The sequence below is a fragment of the Chiroxiphia lanceolata genome, chromosome 16, assembly GCF_009829145.1.
Source record: "Chiroxiphia lanceolata isolate bChiLan1 chromosome 16, bChiLan1.pri, whole genome shotgun sequence".
Classification (NCBI taxonomy): domain Eukaryota; kingdom Metazoa; phylum Chordata; class Aves; order Passeriformes; family Pipridae; genus Chiroxiphia; species Chiroxiphia lanceolata.
The window spans coordinates 13,334,617-13,355,353 of record NC_045652.1 but is presented as its reverse complement, the minus strand read 5'-3'; the positions used below and the strand labels follow the sequence as shown (position 1 = coordinate 13,355,353).

Sequence of the window (20,737 nt, the reverse complement as noted above, 5' to 3'; positions counted from 1 at the left end):
AGAAGGGGAAGCAGTGATGCTGTGGGGAGAAACAGGCTCTGGAATGTGCTGGGGATGGAAGAGGCCGATGGCAAATGTCAGACCTTGGAGCCTGGGGAGTTCTGTTTGTGGGGTGACTGGTTCTTTGCTCTCCTCCCTCTGCAGAGAACAGCTTCAAGCGGATCGGCCCTCCCGTGGAAAAGCCGGTGGAGAAGATCCAGAGGATTGAAGTAATCCCTAGACCTGTCCCTCAGAACTTCCATCAACCCCGGATGCCCCCGTACCCCTTCGTGCACCCGCCCTTCCCGCTGCCTCCCGTCCGGCCCATGTACAACAACATCCCCCTCAACATCGGCCCCATCCCCGCTCCCTACGTGCCCCCACTGCCCAACATGAGGGTGAACTTTGACTTTCCCCAGATCAACGTGCAGCTGGAGCCCAACTTGCCTATGCACTTTGGCCCTCAGCCCCGGCACCGGTTCTGACCTGGAGAGTCACTGCAGGGCAAAGCCACCCCGACACATCACCCTCTTCCCCCTCCGGCCCCTCTGGGTTTAGCCAGCAGCCAGAGGACTCACTGTCCCTGCACTGCACCTTCTCTAGGGCTTCTCCAAACCTTTGCAATCCAGCATTTGCAGCCCTGCTGCAATAGGGCTTGGTGCTGCATTTCCAAGGGGTGGAATTCCACCCTGTGTTGGGCATCCAGATGTTTTGTTTTGACAAAGCCTGTTCAGGCAGCTGGTGGGAGGGAAGGTGAGACTTTGTGGAGCACAAGGATACAGCTGTTCCTCAGGGACTTTCCAAAAATCCCTCCTTCCTGCTGGCCAGAGCAGCTGCTGCACAGTCATGTGAGTCTTGAGAGAAGGGTGGAGAGACTTGGCATCTGAGTAGGACTTTCAGGAACAAGGTAACAGGAGGTGGCTGCCCCATCCTTCTGCCTGCAGAGAGGCACAAGGTTGGGGTTCCCATGTTCTCCAGCATCCCTGGACCCTGCTGGCACCTCCCAGCAGAAATAAACCATTCAAAACCAAGTCAGTCTTGCATTTTTAGCACTCCTCACTCTGCAAGTGGAGTGAGGGGCTGCAGCAGCCACCCCATTGCTGAGATCTGTGGGAAGCCCAGAGCCATGTTCTGTTTGGGAGGTGTTAGCAAGTGGCAGATTTGGGCACCCAAATCCTTGGCTGAACTGAACTTTCCCCCTTTGAAGGGCTCAGTCTTTTCCCCCAGAGGTGGGTGCTTCCAAAATGTTGCCTTTACTTTGCTGTTCTCCTCTGGCATCCCAAACCTCCTCCAGCTTCTGGCTGCAGTGCTCAGGCAGAAGCTGGAACCACCTGGAGCTGAAGCTGTGCCCTTTATTACAAAAACTGCCTGGGAAACACCTGGATAGATGTGTAGGCAGTGCTCTGTGCTGTAGCAGGAAAAATGGGAATGACTCCCATAGCTGTGCATGCAGACAGGGTGGGCCGGGAGCCCCTGTGCCTGAACCCCCACAACCCAACAGGCAACTGTAGCCTCATGCTGCAGGAAGCTGGCTGCTTCTATGGCACTAAATAACTTCTGAAAATGTGTGTGTCAGCTTAACTGGCTTTGGAAAAGCGTGTTAAAAGTTAAACCTGTGTATTGCGGGGCTTGGGAAGTGAGGGAAAAGCAAAACTTCCTTGTGAGAAGCGGCGGGTGCAGTGCTGGGCTGTGGGAGGAGGGTGGCAAAAAGCCTTTTCCCCACAGCCCTTGGCTGTGCTCTCTGGTACAGGCCCCTTCTAGAAAAGAAAATGGTTGGAGTGGAAAAAAACCCCTCTTCTCGGGCTGCTTTTAGCAGCCCAGTTGTGCTGTTGTTCTCCAGATGGTTTGTTCTGGGCTTCATCCTGCTCTGTCCTGCTGGGAACCCTCTGGGTGCATTTCTCCTCCTGTTATTCTCCCCTGTATTTGAGCATCCAGGTGTTTTGTGGGTTTAATTGGTTTTTTTTCAGGTAAAACTCCCTGTCTCCACTTCACAGCTCCTACCAATCCCCCGTGTGTCGCTCTCCGCAACCCCGGCCCCCGTTGGGTGTGCAGGGAGTGCTGGGCGCAGGGTGTCGGTGGGATGCTCCTGGACAGGAGCCTGGGACAGCATCTGGGGACTGTTGTCCCCAGGAAGGTCTCCCAGAGGAGACTTCCATGGCTTTTGGAGCTCAGACAGCACTTTTTCCCGTTGCCTGCGGGTCGAACATACCCTGTGGCTGCTCCGCTCGGCTCATCCATGCCGTGTTCTCTCTGGCATTAATAACCAACTGCTATTCCCTTGCTGCTGGAATTTTTCTCTTTTTAAATTAATTTATTTCTGGGGGCTGCAGGAGCTTTCTGACTTGCTGCTCAGCTGGGTTTTAGCCAGGTTTAAATGCTGCCTTGCACCGAGTGATTCCTGTGGTAGCCAGGAGCAGGGTGTCCTGCTGGATTTGGGGAGGGAGGGATGTGTCACAGCAGCAGCAGGGGCTAAGAAAAGAGAGACAGGTCAGAAGAAGCAGGGGGGGCTTCCCTTGTTGAAAGGTAATCCTGTTCTTTTAATAGGTGAGATTCTTTGGGCTCAGGAGCTGATTTGGGTGAGCCCTCCAGGCTCCCTGAGGTGTTGGCCCTTCCCCAGAGGAGGGGGGGGCAGCAACTGGGGCACAGCTCAGCTGCTGAACCAGTGGCCCAAACTAGGAAGGAAATACGATGGTGATTCAGCAAAAACTAGTGGTCCAGTCCCACCTTTTAGTGTGTGTCTAGAGGTGTGTGGGCATGGAGAACTGAGCCTTGGCAGGTGCAAAGGTGGAGCAGGAGGGATGGAGAAGCGTCAGGCAGAGAGGTTGGTGACTGACCCATCAGGGTCATTGCTGCCCTGGTTATGGTCCTAGAGGAGCCTGGAGGATGTAGGGGAAGAGAGGACTGTGATTCCCATGTCCCCTTCCAAAACCAAGAGCTTATTTGGGTCCAAGAGAAGATCAATTGATGCCTGGTCTGTGATGTGCACCGTGCCTGGCTCTGGGCTCCCAGCACTGCTCCTCTCCCCAAGGAAACACCCCTGGCACCAAAAAAATTTTCAGCCAAAGCTCGTGGCTGCTCCTCCCCTCTAACATGAGAGACCTTGAGTTGTGGTTTCTGAATCTCTGTTAATTTATTAAAAAAGAAAAAAGCCCCAAAACTTACTGCACAACCACCAGATCCAGCTGTGACCTGGTCTCTAACTCCTCCATCCCCTCTTCCCTCCTGCACCACAGTCCTTGGAACCACTTATTTAAAGGTTTTAAAGGTCAAAAGGCATTGGGAGGTTGCTGTGCCCAGGCTGATCCCATAACAGGTACTTCTTATGGCTAATTGCAGTGTCCCATTTACTTGCCTTAAAGGTGGAGAGAGAAACTTAGTATTTGCACTTAGCAAAATGTTGTATTAAAAGAAAAAAAACCTGTAAAGATGTGCATGTTCTGCAACTTTGTATAACAATAGCTGAAAATAAATAGGTGGTTTATTTAAAAAAAAAAAAGAAAAAACCCCAAAAATATTTTTCTTTACATTCTGGTAGTAAACAGTTCTAATATTCTGTGTGTAAAAAGTTCCTGTATTATATTGTAATTTGAATTTTTGTAAATAAATTTGTGCACTCTGGCTTTTACCTCTGTGCTTTTGAAACAGCCAAAACATCATCCTCCCATCCTGCCTGTGCTGGCCTGGTGCTGGGATAATGCCAGGGCGTGGGGCCAGATCCCAGCCTGTGCCAGTGAAAGCTCCACAGGTCGCAAGGCAAAAGCCATTTGACCCTCCTGGAACAGCTTAATATGTTCCACATGCTCCCAAGATAAAACGGGATGGGGTAGAAAATGGTTTCCAGTCTCTCCTGTAAATGGAAACCAGGATGGGTAGGAAGGCTGGGAGGGGTTCCCGTCTTGCAGGAGTACTGGTAAATGTTGGTAAATGCAGAATCTGGCCTTAAGGGGAAAAAAAGAAATGTGTGTTGGCAGCTGGGGGAGAGGGGAAGGATGAGGGTCCTTCCTGCAGCTCCAGAGTCCCTTCCCTGTGCAGGCACCCACTGCCAGAGCTGGCAAAGCTGCCTCCTCCCCAGGCCGGGTGCCACAGTTGGTGCCACAGCCATGCACACACGGGTGTCAGTGAGGGCAATTGAAGCTGCTCAGCGTTTCCTGCTCTGCCCTGATTTCTCCCTGTTTATAGTCAGGAATGAACATCCTTCCTTCCTTTGGCCCTTGCAGTGCTCAAACCCCCCTCTGATGGTGACAGTCTCTGCAGGCGAAGCCCTCCCACTTTCCCCCCACAGTGTGTGTTTGGGGGAAGCTGGGCAGCCGCCCCTTTCCCAAACTTTGCTTTATTCAAACCAACTTTACCTTTTTAAAGCCAAGCAGGAGCCCACCAGTGCCCTGCAGGTCCCAGCCAGGCTGTGGTGGTGAAGGGTGGCTGCTCTCAGTGTAGGAGTTGGCCCCAGTCCCCCGTAGGCACTTGCTGCACCCCCCCTGCACAGCCAGCACTGGGGTTGGCCCCAGTATCACACCAGAGGGGGTTGGTTGAGCTTCAAGGCTGGTTTCAGCTGTCTCTGGAGGGCTGTGGGCACATCCAGCCATCCAGGCTCCTCTGGCAGGACACATGGGCTGGGCTCCCCACCTCCTTCCCTCCTTAGTTCATCTTCCCCTTCTCCATGTCACCGAGCAGAGGGGGCTGATTGCTGACCCCCACTAAACCATGCACCCAAAACCAGCATCCCATTGCTCTTCCCTCCTGGCTGGGCTGTCATCATATGGAGGTGAAACACTTGAGTCAGGAGGAGAAAAAGCTCCCTGGGGGCATGGCTTTGCTCCTGGCTGTGACGGCAGGAGAGCTGGTTTTGCAGGTGAGATGGTTTGCTGGTGCTGCCCCCTGACCCATCCATGTGTCACCCATTCCCAGACAAGCCCTGTGGGCTCAGTGGCTTCAGGCTGCTCTGGGCATCTCCAGAGGTGACCCGGACTCCAGCTGGCTTTGGCTTTACACCTGCTTCATGGGGAAGAGCCTGTTGGTCACCATTCCCTTCCCACCAACTCCTCAGCCCCCTAGAGCCAGCCCAATCTTTGTCAGGCAATTTGGTCCCCAAAGGCTCCACCACCCCAAATCTCCATGGGCTCATGCCTCTCATTTAAAGGCTGTTGCAGCCCTAACAGACCACACACCAGTTTGAATCCGAATGCAGGTTTTATTTTTTAATTAATCTTTCTCCATTTGAAGCTATTTTTTTTTAAGTTATACAAATGGCACTTACAAAAAAATAATAATAATTAAAAAAAAAAAATGGACAAACCCAAAACTTTAAATTTTCAGAGTGAGATGTTTTCAGAGAGTCACGACACCCGATAAGAGGAAACAGGAGAGATGTTGACCTAGTGTCACACGGGAGAAGCCGGAGCGGGAATTACATGGTTGGAACTGCAACAGGGACGGGGAGGAGGCAACATGGGGTGGGGGTGAGGGCCAGCGAAAGTGTGTGTCGAGTCACAGGGTCACGCAGGGCTTCATCAAGACACTTGGTCCTTCAAGGGGCAGCGTGGTGCCCGGGGGGGCACGTGGAGCCAGGGGGGCACGGGCAGCCCCTGGATGTGAGTGCAGAGCCGAGGTAGAGTCCCAGCCGGGATCCCCTGCGCCGGCAAGGGATCCCAGCCCGGAGTGTCCCCCTGGCAGGGGACAGTCGCTCGCTCTCCCAGCTGAGTTTAGCACCAAGCTCCTACGGAGGGAGTCCCTGTCCCTCCTCATGGCTTTAAGGCTGACGAGCCCCTGCCTGGCCTCTGGCAGAGGGACCGGCCCTGGTTTGGCACGGCAGCGATGCCGCGAGCACCCTTGGCGTGGGCTGGGACCAGCGCTCCCCCCCCACAGGGGGCCCACGCAGGAAAAGGCTCCTTGGTGTGTTTGCAGGGAGCAAATACCAGCCCTGGGAAGGCCCCAAAGGATAAAGTGCCTTTCAACACCCTAAAGAACACGCAGCATCACCCGTTACAGACAGCGTTAAACTAATGCAGACCTAGTACAGACAACAGCTGGTCACACAGTGCCATGGAGAGCATATATAAATAGAGACTAACAAAAATACTGTTTTGGTCTTTTTTTCTTTTTTTCTTTTCCAGTAGGGTTGTGATTCATGAGAGCCCAGCCCAGCTGCCCCGGGGGTGGCGGGACCAGGAGCTGCCCCCTCGGGGGAGCCCGCAGGAGCAGGCGCTTCCTAATTCAGCATTAAGTGTTCAGTGATTTGCTTCACTGTTCCAGTATTTTACGAGAGAGGAAGAAAAAAAAACAACAAAGGTACTGAGCAAGTATCACTGTGCAAAGTTTGCTAAGGAACTTTTCTATTCTGTAAACCAAAATCTGCACTTTATGCTTCCAGCCACCGCCCCGGGGAGGTTGCGTGGGCCAGCCAGGCTCCTGCTGGGAACGAGGCCCCATGGGAGGTGGGCTGGATGAAGCCCCCACCCCAGCACGGGCTGGCTCTGTGTCCCCCTACGCCCCCCCCTCCAGGCACAGCAGCAGGACCAGCCTCAGGGCAGGCACCTGCCAGGCTGGACCCACCATCAGGGTCTGGGGTGCTCCTCCAGAGCCAGAAGCGTGAGGAGGGGCGGAGAGACACGAGGAGCGCAGGGCTCTATGAGATGAAAGGCTGAGGCTTTCCAGACGGGATCACCCTAAAGAATCATTTCCAGGTGTATGGGGAGGGGAGGGGGCAGCTTGCTGGCCCTTCTGCAGGGATGTGTGCCAGCACACACCAGCCCCGTCCCCAGGGATGCTGTGATATGTAAGGTCACCTCTTACGGCTCAGCTGGGGATGGACCTGCCCTGAAAGCCAGGAGGGGAGAGAAGCTGCCGGAGGAGCCGGGAGGAGCTGGCTGAGCCCAGCACCGTCACTCTGCCCCTGGTTGGAGCAGGGCAGGATGGGAGGATGCTCCAGGGGACACTGGCAGCACAGACTGAGGCAGTGCCAGTGCTGATATGGCAGAAGCGAGCTCAGAGGTGATCTTATTCCCTTTTTTCAATCAAGGAGAGGATAATCAACTACCTAAGGTGATGCTCGGGGCTGGGAGGGGGATACGGCGGTTTCCAAGCCCAGCAAACCTGGAGGGAAACAGGGATGGGGGATAGAGACAGACCCTTCTACAAAGCTATAGGCAGGCTGCCCCACCACTTTTCCAGTTCTTACAGGGATTTACGGAGACCCACCTCCCACATAACGCACCAACTCTACGGCAGGAGGGAAGGACAAGCCAGTCTGAAAATCCTGTTACAGAGAGGAGAAACAGAACCCAAAGGAAAAGAGGACGGAGGAAGGGAAAGAGAAGTTGGCAACGGGAGGTACCCTAAAGTGCATTAATATTCCCAGAGGGTGGAGGCGTCGATGGTGTCGGCCGATGCCTTGAGGACCCCGGCGTGGTCCCCCTTCAGGTATTTGCCATTGATTTTGATGGCAACTTTGTTATAGTCGCAGAACTCAAAAAAGAAGTCCACGGGGGTGTCGCTGCTGCTGGTGACGGACGACTCGTTCCCCACCATCCAGTACTTCCCAGTGGTATCTGCGGGAGAGGGGACAAGGTGGCCTCGTGAGCCACCACGGGGACCCCGATGCCCGTCACCCCCCAGCCCACAGCCACCCCCAGGGACTCACCCTTGATGTTGTAGGCGCCGTCGTTGAACTCCAGCTGGAAGACGTCATAGGAGGAGCGGTTGGAGTCGAGGGTGCCGGTCACCTTCCGGCACCCGATGAAGCCGTGCTCGCCACGCAGGACGATGATGGGCCTGTTGATCAGCTTCATCACGAAATGCTCCGTCTCACCTGCGCCGAGGGCAGAGGGGCTGTGAGAGCAGCCGGGGGGCACAGAGCAGACCCCACGGCTGGCAGGCAGCAGTGAGGAGGAGGGGCACACCCCCCACCTGCTTCTCACCCCCGTCATGTCCCCCCATCTCACTTCACATGAAACACTCACTAAGAAAACTTATTGCCTGCATCCCTGAGCATCACTTGGAAGGAGGGCCTGGCTCAGGGAGGGGACGTTTTTCATCCCCTGCCGCCCCAGTGTGGGGTGGGGTCCCCAAGGGGGTGCCTTACCCGCTGTCTCCATGGAGGCTGCCAGCTGCCCGTTCTTCTTTGCCGTCACGTACTTGCCGTTGGCAGCTTTCAGGGTGATGCGCTTGTCGCACCACTCGATGTCGAAGTAGCAGCTCGCGTTCCTGGGGGGCAGAGAGGGCGGTCAGTAGGATGTGATGGATGGGGGCCCTGCCAGTGCCACCCCGCTGGCTTGGAAAGGGTCACGGCTGGATCAGGAGACCCTGCTTCGATCTGTTTTTGCAGGATGAACCATGTTGTGGTGGCCATCCCGCTGGGAAGCCCTTGCCCCGCAGGCAGGAGCCAGGCAGGCAGCCAAATGTGCTTTTGGGGTTTCCGCCTGGCTGTCAGGGTTGAACAGCAGGGAAAAGCATTTCGACAGCCCCGGCCAGCAGGGAAGGATTACGTGACCCCAGGGACTTGCCGAGCGTCGTGGGCGGCAAACCCCAGCCCATCCCTGGCTTTCTGGGGAATGCACTTACTGCCTGTGCTGGGAAGTGTTTTGGGGCGAGCACCCAGGCTGGAAAATCCCCCTTGGATTCCCTTGGGAGATGCAGAGGGTTCCCTGAAGCCCAGGCATGGCCCTGCTTGGGACAGGGGACTCACTTTGTGGAGGCAGTGGACTGGATGCCCCCGTTGGAGGTCAGGGTCCAGTACTTCCCAGTGTAGGTCCGGAAGGCGCATTTCTTGGTGTCCTTGTTGATCTCCAGCTGGTAGGTCTCCTGGTCACCCTCCTCATCCTGGTTGGCCGAGAGGTCCATCCCTATGGAGCAGAGACAGATGGAGGTGGAGGTCCCAGGGAGTGGGGGGACGACAACCCACCTCCAGCAGGTTTGGGTGCAGGGCCAGGAAACCCAACTGAGAGGGGCTCCTGCTCCCTGGTTGAGCTTCGGTGACTCCCAGATCCCTCACACAGATCTCCTTTCTGGCATTTTGGGTTCAAACCCAGGTTTTCATTTGGCTGCTTGGTGTTATGGTCATAAACGAGAGCTGGGCTGAGCTGAGGCACCCGTGAGTTTCCACTCCTGACTCTCCGGCTCCGTTATGATGAAGCAAAGACCAGTGTAAATATTTCATATGGAAAAGGACTGCAGTTTTTCCCAAAGATGACAGCCAGGTTACTCAAACCATTAGCAGAGGCCACTGCAGCACCCATGAATCCCAGCTCGTGGCGTGTTTAAGGACCGTGGCACCGTTTTTCATCCACAAATTGTCACAGCCCGCTGGGGTGGTGAGGTGTGCAGGGACAGGAGGCTTGGGAAAGCCCTGGGGCAGCCAAGCCTTTCCCTGAGTCCCAAAAACCATCGGCACCAGCCTGTTCCCCAGCCAGGATGACCCATCCCTGCACCAGAGGGGCCAGAGGCAGCATTTCCATGGCAGAGGTGGATGCAGCCAGTCCTGGGGCTATCACCAGGCCATGTGCACGTCCAACACAGGCACTGAGCCTGAGGAAACCTGCTTAGTCAGGCCTAGTGGGGCCAAATCTACTCCAGAGCTCTCCAGCTTGGTGGATTTCTGCCTAAAACCACTTTGGGGATGTGAGTCACAAACCATAGCCCGGAGCCAAGCCAAGAGGCCGAGCTGCCATACCGGGTTTCAGGGAGGGAGCCGGGATGTGGAGCTCAGCCCCACTGCTCCCTGCCTGCTTGCAGCTGGGATGGGTGGAGGTAGGTCCAGGGGGACATGGATCTGTAACCTGTGAGAGGAGCCCAGGGATGGCACTTTAGTGGAACCAGGAGTTTTCCAGAGCAGAAGTCCCATCAGCTGCACCCACCTGGGGAGGGACCATCTACCTCCCCACACCAGCCATGGAGGTGCCTTCCCACAGGTCCTGCAGACACAGCTCCCCGGGGCTTCCCACTGCCCATCTGCATCTCCAATCAGGCATCCCCATCCAAGCACCCAGGAGCAGTCTCTGCTTTGCATCTTGGTCTCCCACATTTCCCAAAGGGATCAGGCTTGTTCCCAGGGGCCACAATCTTATCTCCCACATCCAAACTGGCCTATGGCTGCCACCCTGTTCACAGCATCCCCTCTCCTGCCAGGTATCCTCCAGCACCTCCTGCAGCTCCTATCCCTGGAAGTGTTCACAGCCAGGTTGGATGGGGTTTGGAGCAACCCGGTCTAATGGAAGGTGTCCCTGCCCATAATAGGGGGTTGGAACTGGATGATCTCTCCTGATGGACACAGAGCGACCCCGGTGTTTTGCTCTCCAGGGTATTTGGGCAGCACAGGGGACAGTGGGTGCTGCATGGCCACGAGCCCCAGCCCCACTGGCCACGCCCTTGGCTCACGTGGCTGTCCCACACTCTCTGCCTCCTGGAGCTGCCGCGGGCTGAGCTGGCGGTTGTGGAAACATTTGGTTTTCATTTTGCATCCCAGCGTCAGGCAGCTCCAGCTCTAATCCAGAGCCATAAAACTGAGAGAGGGGCTCTGCTGAGGCTCATGGAGAGACTGGGCTGAGCAAGGGCACACTGGGGAATGCTGCCCCCCGTCACTCACCCCCGAACCTCCCAAACCTGTGAGAGCTGTCCACAGAGCTGTGGTTTGAGGAGGAGGAGTGGATGGTGATGCTTCCCATTACTGCAGCTTTGGGGGACGAACTCATTGACCTGGAGGGATCGTGCTGGGGAGAGCCAGGGGGATGCTTTGTGCCACAGAGAAGGATCAGATGGGCTGGAGACAGGATAGAGAGTGCCAGGAGCCTCCAAACACCGTCCCCTCTCCCCAGAGACCCCCCACCACAGAGCACAGCACACCCACCACCTTCCCCCACACAAACACTCTTGTACCATTTTCCACACTCACTGTTGCATGGAGTTTTGGCTTTCCCTGTTTCCTGAATGGGCCTGGCAGCAGGAGGGTCTCCCACCACCCCCTCCCCAAAAGCAGTGTGGGGTTGGGTTACACCAGCTCAGCAGAAAGGAATGCAGCTGGGGCAGGAGGAGGTTTCAAAGGGCTGGAACTGAGCTGGAGCGGGAGAGAGTTGGGGGTTCAAAGCTGGGCAGGATGGGGGGAACTGGAGGAAGCAGGGACTGCGAGGAGGCAGATCCGACAGAGATGTCCCCGTGGTGGAGGACGGGCTGTCCCCCAGCCACGCCCCTGCTGTGGCAGCCCAGGGCTGTGGCAGGAGCCGCGTCCACCCGCTCTCCCGCCGCGCCTGGCCCAGCCGCTCCCACTGCAATCATGGATTAATTAACGCTCCTGGTAAATTTACAGTCTGGAGCTGGCACCGCTCTGCATGACCTTGACGAAGCTGCTAATTACAGCTGGAGGCGGGAGGGGGGTGAGCACACTGCGGCTCTTTGGGAGGTACACCTGCACTCCCCAAAATTCCTTGTGTGGGATGTCCTCCGGCTCCGTCTGCAACAAGGGTTTGCTACAGGGATCCTGGGGAGGATGTAGAGGTTGGAGGTGGGAGGGCTGAGGCAGGTGTCTCCCCAGGGCTTCATAATCCTGAGTCCCTGGGCTCAAGGTCCTTGGAGAGACAGGGAAGAGCAATGGGGTGAGCCAGCACTGGAGCAGGAAAGGGCTCCCCAAGTCCTCGGCTGCCGAGGTTTCCAGCTGCTGCCAATCCTGTGGTTTGGAAGGATTGGTGCTGGAGCCCTTGCTACTCTCCAGCTTAAGTGAATGTACACATAGTTCGGAACACACACATCCCTTCCCATAGCTCCCAGAGATGTGAGCTTCTCCATCTAAAGGAGCAGAGTTTGCTGTAGCTGTGTCGAGCCCCACACCACGGGGGCTGCAGACCCAGTGCTGGGGCATTTATGGCACGTAGAAAACTTTCCCCCTACACTCAACTCGCACAGGTCTCCTATGGGCCATCTTGGGATGCTAGTGAGACTCAGTGGGATGCACTCCATGGAGAGGAGCATCTTCCCCATCCTCCAACTCCCTTTTTAAAAACCCCACGGTTATGTCTGAAAAAAAACAAGCTCAGCTCCCTGCACAGGAGCACTGGCAGGATCACGCAGAGCCCCCAGTCCCTCGGGACAGAAAGGCAGGATTTCAGGTCCTCGTGTCCCAGCAGTCTGGATTGGGATGCTGCACCCAGTGTTGCTGGTACAGGTCGGGTCTGGGCTCCCTGTGGGGCTCTGGCACCCTCCACCCCGCACACGTGCTCCCAGACTCATCCTGCCCCATCCCTGCCCTTGGGCTGGGTTTACACTGCACCCCTACAGAAATCCAAACAGGTTTTTGTCTAAAAGCAACAGCCTGGAGCTATGGCACCAGCAGCTCCTCTGCTGGGGGTACAGCCCCGCAAGGGGGTCACAGGTGGGGGTGAAACACGAATTTCCTGAATAACCCACCCCTCCTTCCCTGTGGATTTCCTGTGGCTTTGTGGTATCCCCCAAGTGTCAACAGGCCACTTGGCATCTCCTGATGGAAATGTGCATCTGTGCCTGCATGTCCCCCACACTGGAGCCACATCTCCCTGCTTTTCATGGAGATGAACTGGAGGGGGTAAATCCAGCCCACCCCACACTGGGAGGGCTCCTGGCCCTGGAGCAGAGCTCCCCATCACCGGCACTGCATGCCCAGGCGTGCTCCCATCACCACTCTGCTCGCTCGAACCCCTCCCCAGACCCCATTTTCCAGGAATTCCTCACTCCCGAGCCAGCCCACCCTCTCCTCCATGCGGGTGGGGGGCAGGGGCACACCGTGGCCGGGCAGGGGGCTGGCAGGGTCCCAGCAGGAGGATGCCAGCGCTCTGCCCCCGGGGACCCTCACACCCACAAAGGGCCCTTTGTTGCCAGAGCCGGGCTAGAAAGGAGCCATTGAGCAGGGAGGAGGCTGCTTGCTGCTGGCAGCACCCCGGCTCTGCTCCATTTGAGGGGCAATGGGGAGATGGGATCCCAAAAGGGATCCCATCCTTCTGGGGCTAGAGGCAGGAGAAATGTGCCAGGGACACCCCCAGCACCAGAGCAAAGGCAGGGCTGGCACCCACCCCTTCCTCCCGCGGGATTGTTTGTGTTGCAGCCCCCAGTGTGCAGGGGATGGTGACACCAGCCATCCCCAGGACAGGGAGGAGACTCCAAGCCAGGCGCTGACTTGGCACTGGTGGGACAACACTGTCCCAAAGCTGGATCCCAGCCAAGGGAGCCACAGAAGCCCCATGGCTCCATCCCTGCTCCTCCCATGAGGCACGGGAAGGGGGGGGGGGCACTGCCATCCCCACTCCTTCCCTGACTCCACGGAGGAACAAGAAGCCTTTTCCCACGAGGCTGTGTCGAGCTGCAGTCGTTCCCTGCCCGCATCCCACATCCCACTCCCCCATCCCCGGTGGCCATGGGCGCATCTGCCAACAGCACGGCGCTTATCAGCTCGGCGGGGGAAAGGGCTGTCTGGAACCGCTTCCTCCGACGGCTGCTTTGGGGCTGCCTTCTTGGTAACCTTGGGACAAGGCACTTTCCCAACGGGAGGAGGGAGGGCGAGCCCCAGAAAGCGGCAGCTCCCAGCCCTTCGCTGCCATCGGGAAGGATTAACCGGGTGGAAACGGCTTCCCTGGCCAAAACGGACTAGAGCGAGGATGTGCAGCCCCAGCGCAGCCCTTCCCTCTGTATTTTGCTTGGAAAGGGGCCGGGCACAGCCCAGAGCCCCCTGTTGCTGGGGAGATTTATGCACCCCCACCCCCACCCCGCCTTCCTGCTCCCCCCCTCCCCGTCCCTTCCAAACCACACAAAGCCGGCGGGTCGGCCAGCAGCATTCCCACCCGCTCCATGGGGTCCCCCACCACCACGGGGTCCCGCACCACCGCCTCCCCGTCCCTCACATCTCCCCCCACATCTGGTTTCCCCATCTCTGGTGACAAAGGGCTGCAGCCGCCCTTCCCCCACAGCGCTGCGGCAGCCTCCCGCCATCCTCCCGCCATCGCCATCCTCCTCCTCTTCCCCCAATCCCTGTGCCTGGGAAAACAATCCCCACTGCCCGTCTTGGCAGATTTCAGTACTTATTTTCAAGGGGCTGCTTTGCAGCGCGGGACTTGCCCTCGAACAGGAGAAAGGCAGGGAGCTCCTGCTCAGAGCTGACCAGGTACGGAACAGGGTTTAGCTGCAACCCTGAGTTATTACATATACACAGAAAAAAATATAAAAAAATCCCCCGCTGTTCCTCCAGGCTTTGCTGCAGCGAGACATGCTCGCACCCATCCCGCGCCCGGCGTGCGCCGGCCTGACCTGGCGCGCCGGGGATGTGCCCCGGGGGTCCCACAGCCCTGCGCCCCCCGGCAGCGCGGAGAGGGACCCCCGTCCCCCAGCACGGACCCCTGGGGGGGTGTGATGCTCGGTGGCTAGGTGGCCACGTGCCCGGGGAGCTTTGCCGTGTGGCACCACTCGAGGCGGGTGGCCCGGTGGCCTCTCGGGCGAGCGGAGGGGACGGGGACGGGCGGTGCAGCGGGAGCGGGGGGAATGGCTGCCTTTGTGCGGTGGATGCAGGATGCGGGAGTTTTTTGTCAAAGCCCTTTATGTAACGCTGCCATCCCAGCCCCCCGCACCCAGGGGGAACTCCAGGCCCTTGTAAGGACCCGCAGCCCCACTGAGGACCCGCAGCCCCCCAGCTCCGCAGGGCACATGGCTCAGCGATGTTCGGGGAAGGGGGAGGCTGGCGGAGGCTTTGTTGGGCGAACAATGAGCTCCACAGGAAGGAAGGCGACGGATACAGCCCTGCCTCCTTCACGGCGAGGGAAGACCCCATCCACCCCCTCCCAGCCCCCTTCGCTGTCCATCCCTGCACCCCAAGGCAGGCCCCTCGCCATCCCTCCCCCCCAGGGTACCCTGTGGAGATGTTGCAGGGATGGGGGTGCTGGAGGGATGGGGGCCCCCAGGCAGGCGATGCTGGAGGGATGCAGGGGGGGAAGGGAAGGGATGTGGGAGGGGTGCGGGGGGATCATGATAGGGGACTAGGGGAGGGACGGCGGGCAGCCATGCTGAGGGGTGCAGGGGGGTGCCCAGGGGAGATGGGGGCTTCAGGGGAGGGGTGTGAGAAGGGGTCTGAGCGGGGGATGATCCTAAGGAGATGGCGGAGAGATGCAAAGGGGCGTTCTGTGGGGTGGCTGCTGCAGGAAGGCAGGGGATGCTGGGGGACGCAGGGGGCTGCCAGGGGGGCAGTGCTGCGGGGGGACGGGGGGGGGGCCACTCCGAGGTGGTTGTTCTGAGGTGATGCTGGGGAGGTGATACCGGGGGGATGAAGAGGATGCTCGGGGCAGGCGATGCCCGACGGATGCCGATGTCTGAGGGATGCAGCGGGCTGCTGGGGACGGGCGATGCCCGACGAAAGCCGATACCCGAGGGGTGCAGGGGCGCACGGCGACACCCCAGGGACTCCGGGACGGCCGAGGTGTCCCGTTCCCCCCACCCCCAGCGCCCGTCCGTCCCCTCGTACCTTGCCGGGTGGAGACATTCCTATCGTTGCCGGCTCGCAGCACGACCTGCGGGCAGCTCTGCTCGAGGGCGAAGAGCTCGTCCTTGCCCACCTTGGCGCTCTTGCCCGCCTTGAGGGTGCCGCTGGGCCCCGAGGGGGCCAGGTAGCGGCCCTCCCCGTCGCGAAAGGCCACCTTCCCGCAGCGGAACTCCAGCGTGAAGGCGGTGCCGGGCTCGGCGGCGGGGACCAGGCGGCCGTCGCTGCGGAGCAGGCGGTGGTCGCAGCTCTGCAGGCTGTACCGCTGGTCCACGAACAGGAGGGTGATCAGAGCATCCACGCCCCAGGGCACGTCGCGGTCCACGGCCAGCTCGTCGCGGCGGGGCCCCAGGTGCGCGTAGCGCTTGCGGGCCAGGCTGTAGAGGTTGGCCTGGGGGTGCATGGCCAAGTGGACGCTCCACTTCTCGGCGGCCGAGACGGCGGGGGCGAAGCAGGAGAGGCGATCCTCGGTGCCGCCGAAGAAGCGGCGGTGGGGCTCGGACTGCAGCGACCACCGCCCGTCGCCGTGGGCCAGCACCAGGAACCGGCAGTCGGGGCCCGGCTCCTCGCTGTCGCAGCTCACCCGCCCGTCCTTGTCGGCCGCCAGGTACCGGCCCAGGTGGCTCTTGAGCAGGACGGCGCTGGAGTCCTCCCCGTCCTGCTCCAGCGTCCAGATCTGCTTCTTCTTCATGCTGGCGGCCGAGGCGTTCACCTTGAACCCGAACGCCTCCGCCGTCAGGTACCGATTGCTGCAGTTGATCAGCCCGAACTGGATCTGCACCGGCTCCGCCGTCCCGTTCGCCGTCATCCTGCCCCGCCGCCGACCGACCGACACGGACCGACCGACCGACACCGAGAGCTGCTGCTGCCGCGCCCGCCCCGACGCCGCCGCCTTTATAGCGCGGCCGCCGCGGTACCGCCCCCCCCGAGCCCCCCCGTCCGCCGGGGCCGCCTCCCGCCGCGACCCCCGCCCGCCCCCCGCATCGCCGCGGGGCCCCGCGGCAGGACAGGTCCCCGCCGGGCGCGGCGAGAGCCCCCTGGAATCGCAGGACATCATCCCCCGCTCCATCGCGGGACTCCACTGCATGGAGAGACCCTCCCCTGCACTGCAAAAGCCCCCTGAATTGCAGAAACTCCCCCTGGCCATTGCAAGATCCCCACTGCGTGGCAAGACCCCTCCCTGCATTTCAGGACCCCCCCCCACAATGCAAGTCGCCTCTGCACGGCAAGAGTCCCTCTGGATTTCAGGACCACCCCCCCATTGAAGGATGCCCACTGCATAGCAAGACCCCTCCCTGCATTACAAAAGCTCCCATGAATTGCAGGATTCCCCCACATTGCAAGACCTTCACATGCATTTCAGAAGCCTCTTCCTTGAACTGCAGGACACCCCTTCCAACGCAAGTCCCCAGCGCATGGCAAGACCCCTCCAGGAACAGCGAGAGCCCCCTTGAATTGCAAGACCTCCCCACTGTATAACAAGACCCGTCCTTGCATAGAAAGATCTCCCTTGAATTGCAAGACCCCCTATGCACTGCAGAATCCCCCCCCCCCCCCGTTATGAGACCACCCCCTGCACTGCAAGACACTGCCTTGAACTGCAAGAATCCTTCTGATTGCCCAATCCCATCCTTCTCCAAGACACTGCTGGACCCCCTGCACCCCTCTGTCCCTCCGGGGCTGTTGGCCATGACACAGGGCTGTGGGACAGATGTGGAGAAGGGTGACAGATGCCGTGGCCTCCTGCCATCTCTGAGCCATCCCAGCACCCTGTGCCAGGCACCAGCAAGGCTGGAGCATCCAGGCCCTGTGGAACTGAATTCCCACAGCAAATCCGTGAGAAAGACAGGGACGCTTCTGCACAAGGGGGGATTTTGAGGCCATTTCTCAGGGGGTAGGTGGGCAGTGTTGCCATGCATGGAAGGACATGGCACGTACAGCAGGACTGACCCCGAGATGGAAAGGGTCCATCCTGGAGAGAGCCACTTGTGCTGCCCAGAGGTGCTGCCCACTGCTCCTTGGGGACAGGGACACTTCTCGTGTCTACAATGTGGACACAAACACCAATAAGTAGGAGCAGGGCTGCTGTGGCCGATTTGAAGCTGGCTCAAGCACAGCCCCACGCTTGCAGGGGGGACTGGCTGGGGGGAATGTGCAGAACCAGAAAACTGGAGAAAGAGGGATGATGGGAGGCACAGATGGGATGGTATTCAGCTGGATCAGGGAGCTGAACTGCCTGTCTCAGCTGAAGCAGGACAAGAGAAGAGCCGAGCGTGGGTGTGGGTGGGAGAGTGCAACAGTGTGTGCTCAGGGCTGGCACAAAGAATTCCCCCGGGCTCTTCCAACCCAGGCAGGATGGCATCCTGTCCCCACCTCCTGAGGCCCTTCAGGCTCCACTGGTTCTGCACTGGCCATACTGGTTACAGACACTGCTCCACCCCCAGGCAGCACCACCCCCTGCCCGGGGGTCCCTGGCACAACTGCTCCAGGGCAAACCTGCCAGGCTGGGATGGCATCTGTTTTCCTGGATGCCTCAGCCAGACCTGCTCTGTGCTCATCCTTGCTGCCCAGCCCTGCAAATCCAGACAGACCATTTCCAACTGGAGCCAACCCCACAGACTCTTGTCTGGGTTAGAAACAGGTCCCCCCGCCAGCTCCACTGAGGCAGATCCATGTTTGTCCCACAAACCCTGTTTTCTGCTCTGGCTCAAAGCCCCCCTGCATTAGGACCTGGCCATGAGGCCGAGCAGCTGCCCAGGCCCACAGCTGCCGGGCTCTGCCTTCCACAGCCGCCGCAGGCAGATGGTGGCGAGGCTGGGAAAGAAACAGCTTTTCTCCTCAACAAAAAAAAGTAGCAATTATGCAGGGGGAAAAAACCCCCATCCTGTATTCACCCAACAGTGTAGCATGGGTGGGTGACACTGGTGGATGGTGGCACTGGTGGATGGTGGCACTGCCTGGCTCAGTACATCTTGCCCCTCCAGAGCAAGCAGCCAGTTTGCACCCACCCTGCCTGCACCCACCCTGTCTGCACCATCTGCTCTGGGGGAGGTGGGGGAGCCCCAAACACTGTCTGAGACCTCTCCACATGTCACTGTGGTAGGAAAGTGTGACCAGAGTCCCCTTGACTTGGGGATGCAGCAGCCAAAGCCTGTCTCCCGAGTGCATCCGTGTGTGCATCCGGTGTGCTGGAGCGGTAGGAAAGGCACTGGGTTTCCCCCTATATATTGCATTTCCTGTCGTCCTTGCAAGCTGCCGTGACTAAACGCTTCTGAGGTCACCCTCCACAGCCTTCCCACTGCTGCTCCTGCAGGAGACCCAATCCCTGGCACACGGCATCCATGACAAGGGCTTTCCGGAGCGCAGCCGTGTCCCCCTGGAGGGGTGCATGACTCACCCGCTGGGACTTCAAACAGATCACAGCACCAAAAGGGAAAAGCCAAGAGAAAAGGAGCCCCGGTCATGGAGTGACCCCTGTCTTGCCTGCCTCGGGCACAGAAACGCCCTCGGATTTTCATGCTTGCCTGGACACTTTTTGTGGCAGCCCAACTTCATTTGCAAGCAGTCCCGGGGTTTTCAGTCAAGCTCATGAAATTGGGATGGAAGGCAGAGCTGGGCACTGCAGGGAGGGTGGGATGCAGGGCACGCTGTGTCAGGGGGTGCCCAAAGCCAGTGCCACTGGGTCACCCCTCAGAGCATGGCTCTCCTCTGGCTTCAAGGCACGTCTCAGTCACCAGCCTGGCCTGAGCCCTCCTTGTCCATGGAGCAATTTTGGGGGCTCACTGCAAGGGGGCTGCTGGCAGGTTTTCACCCCCAGCCACCTGCTTCCCCCAGGACCCCCACATGCTGCAAATCCCATCTCGGTGTCCATGGCACGTGTGAACAGATGTCCCAGGGGTGTCCATGTCCCCTATAGTGTCTGTGAGATGGCCCAGGCTGGCCTGGGAAGGCCCCCCCAGGGCAGACACCCCCTCACCCCACAGAGGGGCTCGGCAGAGATTGGGGGTGCATTGCTCATGGTCAACATCTCTCCAGCCACCCCCGTCCCTGCGTGGGACAGGGCTTGGTGGCAACAGGAGCCTTTGGGCAGGATGAGGTCATGTTGTGCAGCCATCTAGCTGTCCTACAGTGGGATAAAGGGCTTTGCCAAAACAGCCCAGTGATTGGGGACCACTGGATCAAGGCTGGGAACAAGCCCCAGGTACAGACCCAACACCCCAGCTGGAGGTTGCTTCTCCCCAGGTCCCTGATGTGTCCCTTGCTGCTGCTGGGGGCCATGGGGACACCCTGGGGTGCCTGGCTGCCCTGGCCTCACTGCCATATGCCACAGGCAGCTCAGCAGAGTTCTCTGAGGGCTCTCCCGACAGTTGGCAGGCGCCTCGGCCTCATTAAAATTGTATTAGGCTGTATTTAAAGAGAAGCAGCAGCACCAAGGAAAACAAAGAGCGGCCCTAAGAGAGGGGCTCAGAGAGTCAGATCGCGCTCCAGGGGTGTTTTCCCGTGGGATGCTGCCCCAAGGGGGTTTGCTGAGCCCCATGACCCAGGAAATGAGGGAGAGTGGTGGAGTATCATCAGGGCTCAGCCATGTTCCCATGTCTCATGGCCATCAGGAGTGGACATGGCACTGGCTCAGCTCTATTAGCTGGATTTATCCCATTAGCCTGCTTTAATTGCATCCAAAGCACACGGATAGCAATGCTTGAAGCACCTTGTTTCAAGCAGTTTGGGTGCTGGGCACAGGCAAATGAAGGAAGGAAGTGGATGAGAGCACACATACGGTCCGTGTTGGGACTTTGTCCCTCTTTTCCTGCCCCAGCTTGTTTTCTGGTGTTTTCTGGCATGGTTTTTACATTATCAGAAGCTAAAGCGAAAACCTGCCCCTTCCTCTGTCTCCCCCAAGGACCCTGCGGAGGTGGAACAGAGGCCGGAGCCTGGTTCATCCAGCAGAAGAAGGAATTTTATTAGGAAAGCTTAAAAGACCTTTTGTGTAGCAATGATTAACCTCTGCAGCAGGGACAATGCTCTTTGTCCTGGACCCAGCGCCCTGCCTGGTCCCCTGGGGGCTCTCATGGGACACGAGGCTCCTGTAACCCCATGGAAGTGTCCAGGAGCAGGACACAAGAGACACAGGGCATTTTTCAGGACAAAATACCAGGCAGCAGGGGATGTTTTCCAGCCTTTGAAAAGAAGATTAAAAGAAAAAAAAACAAACCAGGAAAAAAATTGAAATTGGGATGTGTCCATCCTTTGCCGCCCGTTTTGCGAGTGGAGGGTGTGAGGGCCCTG

The 20,737-nt window shown here is 58.7% G+C and overlaps 2 protein-coding genes across 12 annotated transcripts in view; one reads left to right on the top strand and one right to left on the bottom strand.

The window, feature by feature from the left end:
- RNF216 (ring finger protein 216) overlaps window positions 1–3,604 on the top strand; it is a 78,091-nt gene extending 74,487 nt beyond the window's left edge. For all 11 annotated transcript variants that reach the window (XM_032703877.1, XM_032703874.1, XM_032703869.1 and 8 more), the window contains one exon: window positions 145–3,604. In XM_032703877.1, coding sequence (XP_032559768.1) covers window positions 145–464 — 320 coding nt within the window. In that variant the 3' untranslated portion in view covers window positions 465–3,604. The remainder of the gene's footprint in view (window positions 1–144) is intronic.
- A 2,476-nt stretch (window positions 3,605–6,080) lies between these two features.
- FSCN1 (fascin actin-bundling protein 1) lies at window positions 6,081–16,370 on the bottom strand. Its single transcript, XM_032703878.1, has 5 exons — window positions 15,437–16,370; window positions 8,660–8,816; window positions 8,057–8,178; window positions 7,616–7,783; window positions 6,081–7,523 (listed from the first exon to the last, which is right to left on the bottom strand). Exons 1-5 carry the CDS (start codon window positions 16,257–16,259, stop codon window positions 7,321–7,323), a joined length of 1,473 nt encoding a protein of 490 aa, XP_032559769.1. The 5' UTR covers window positions 16,260–16,370; the 3' UTR covers window positions 6,081–7,320.
- Between the last annotated feature and the right edge of the window lie 4,367 nt (window positions 16,371–20,737).

What these genes read in the sequence shown, in the direction of transcription:
- FSCN1 (XM_032703878.1), bottom strand. Translation starts at nt 16,259, where the DNA reads ATGACGGCGAACGGGACGGCGGAGCCGGTGCAGATCCAGTTCGGGCTG. An exon ending in GAATGTCTCCACCCGGCAAG is followed by an intron (nt 8,817 to 15,436) that starts GTACGAGGGGAC and finishes TCTGCTCCATAG; the next exon opens with GGATGGACCTCTCGGCCAAC. An exon ending in CAGTCCACTGCCTCCACAAA is followed by an intron (nt 8,179 to 8,659) that starts GTGAGTCCCCTG and finishes TCTGCCCCCCAG; the next exon opens with GAACGCGAGCTGCTACTTCG.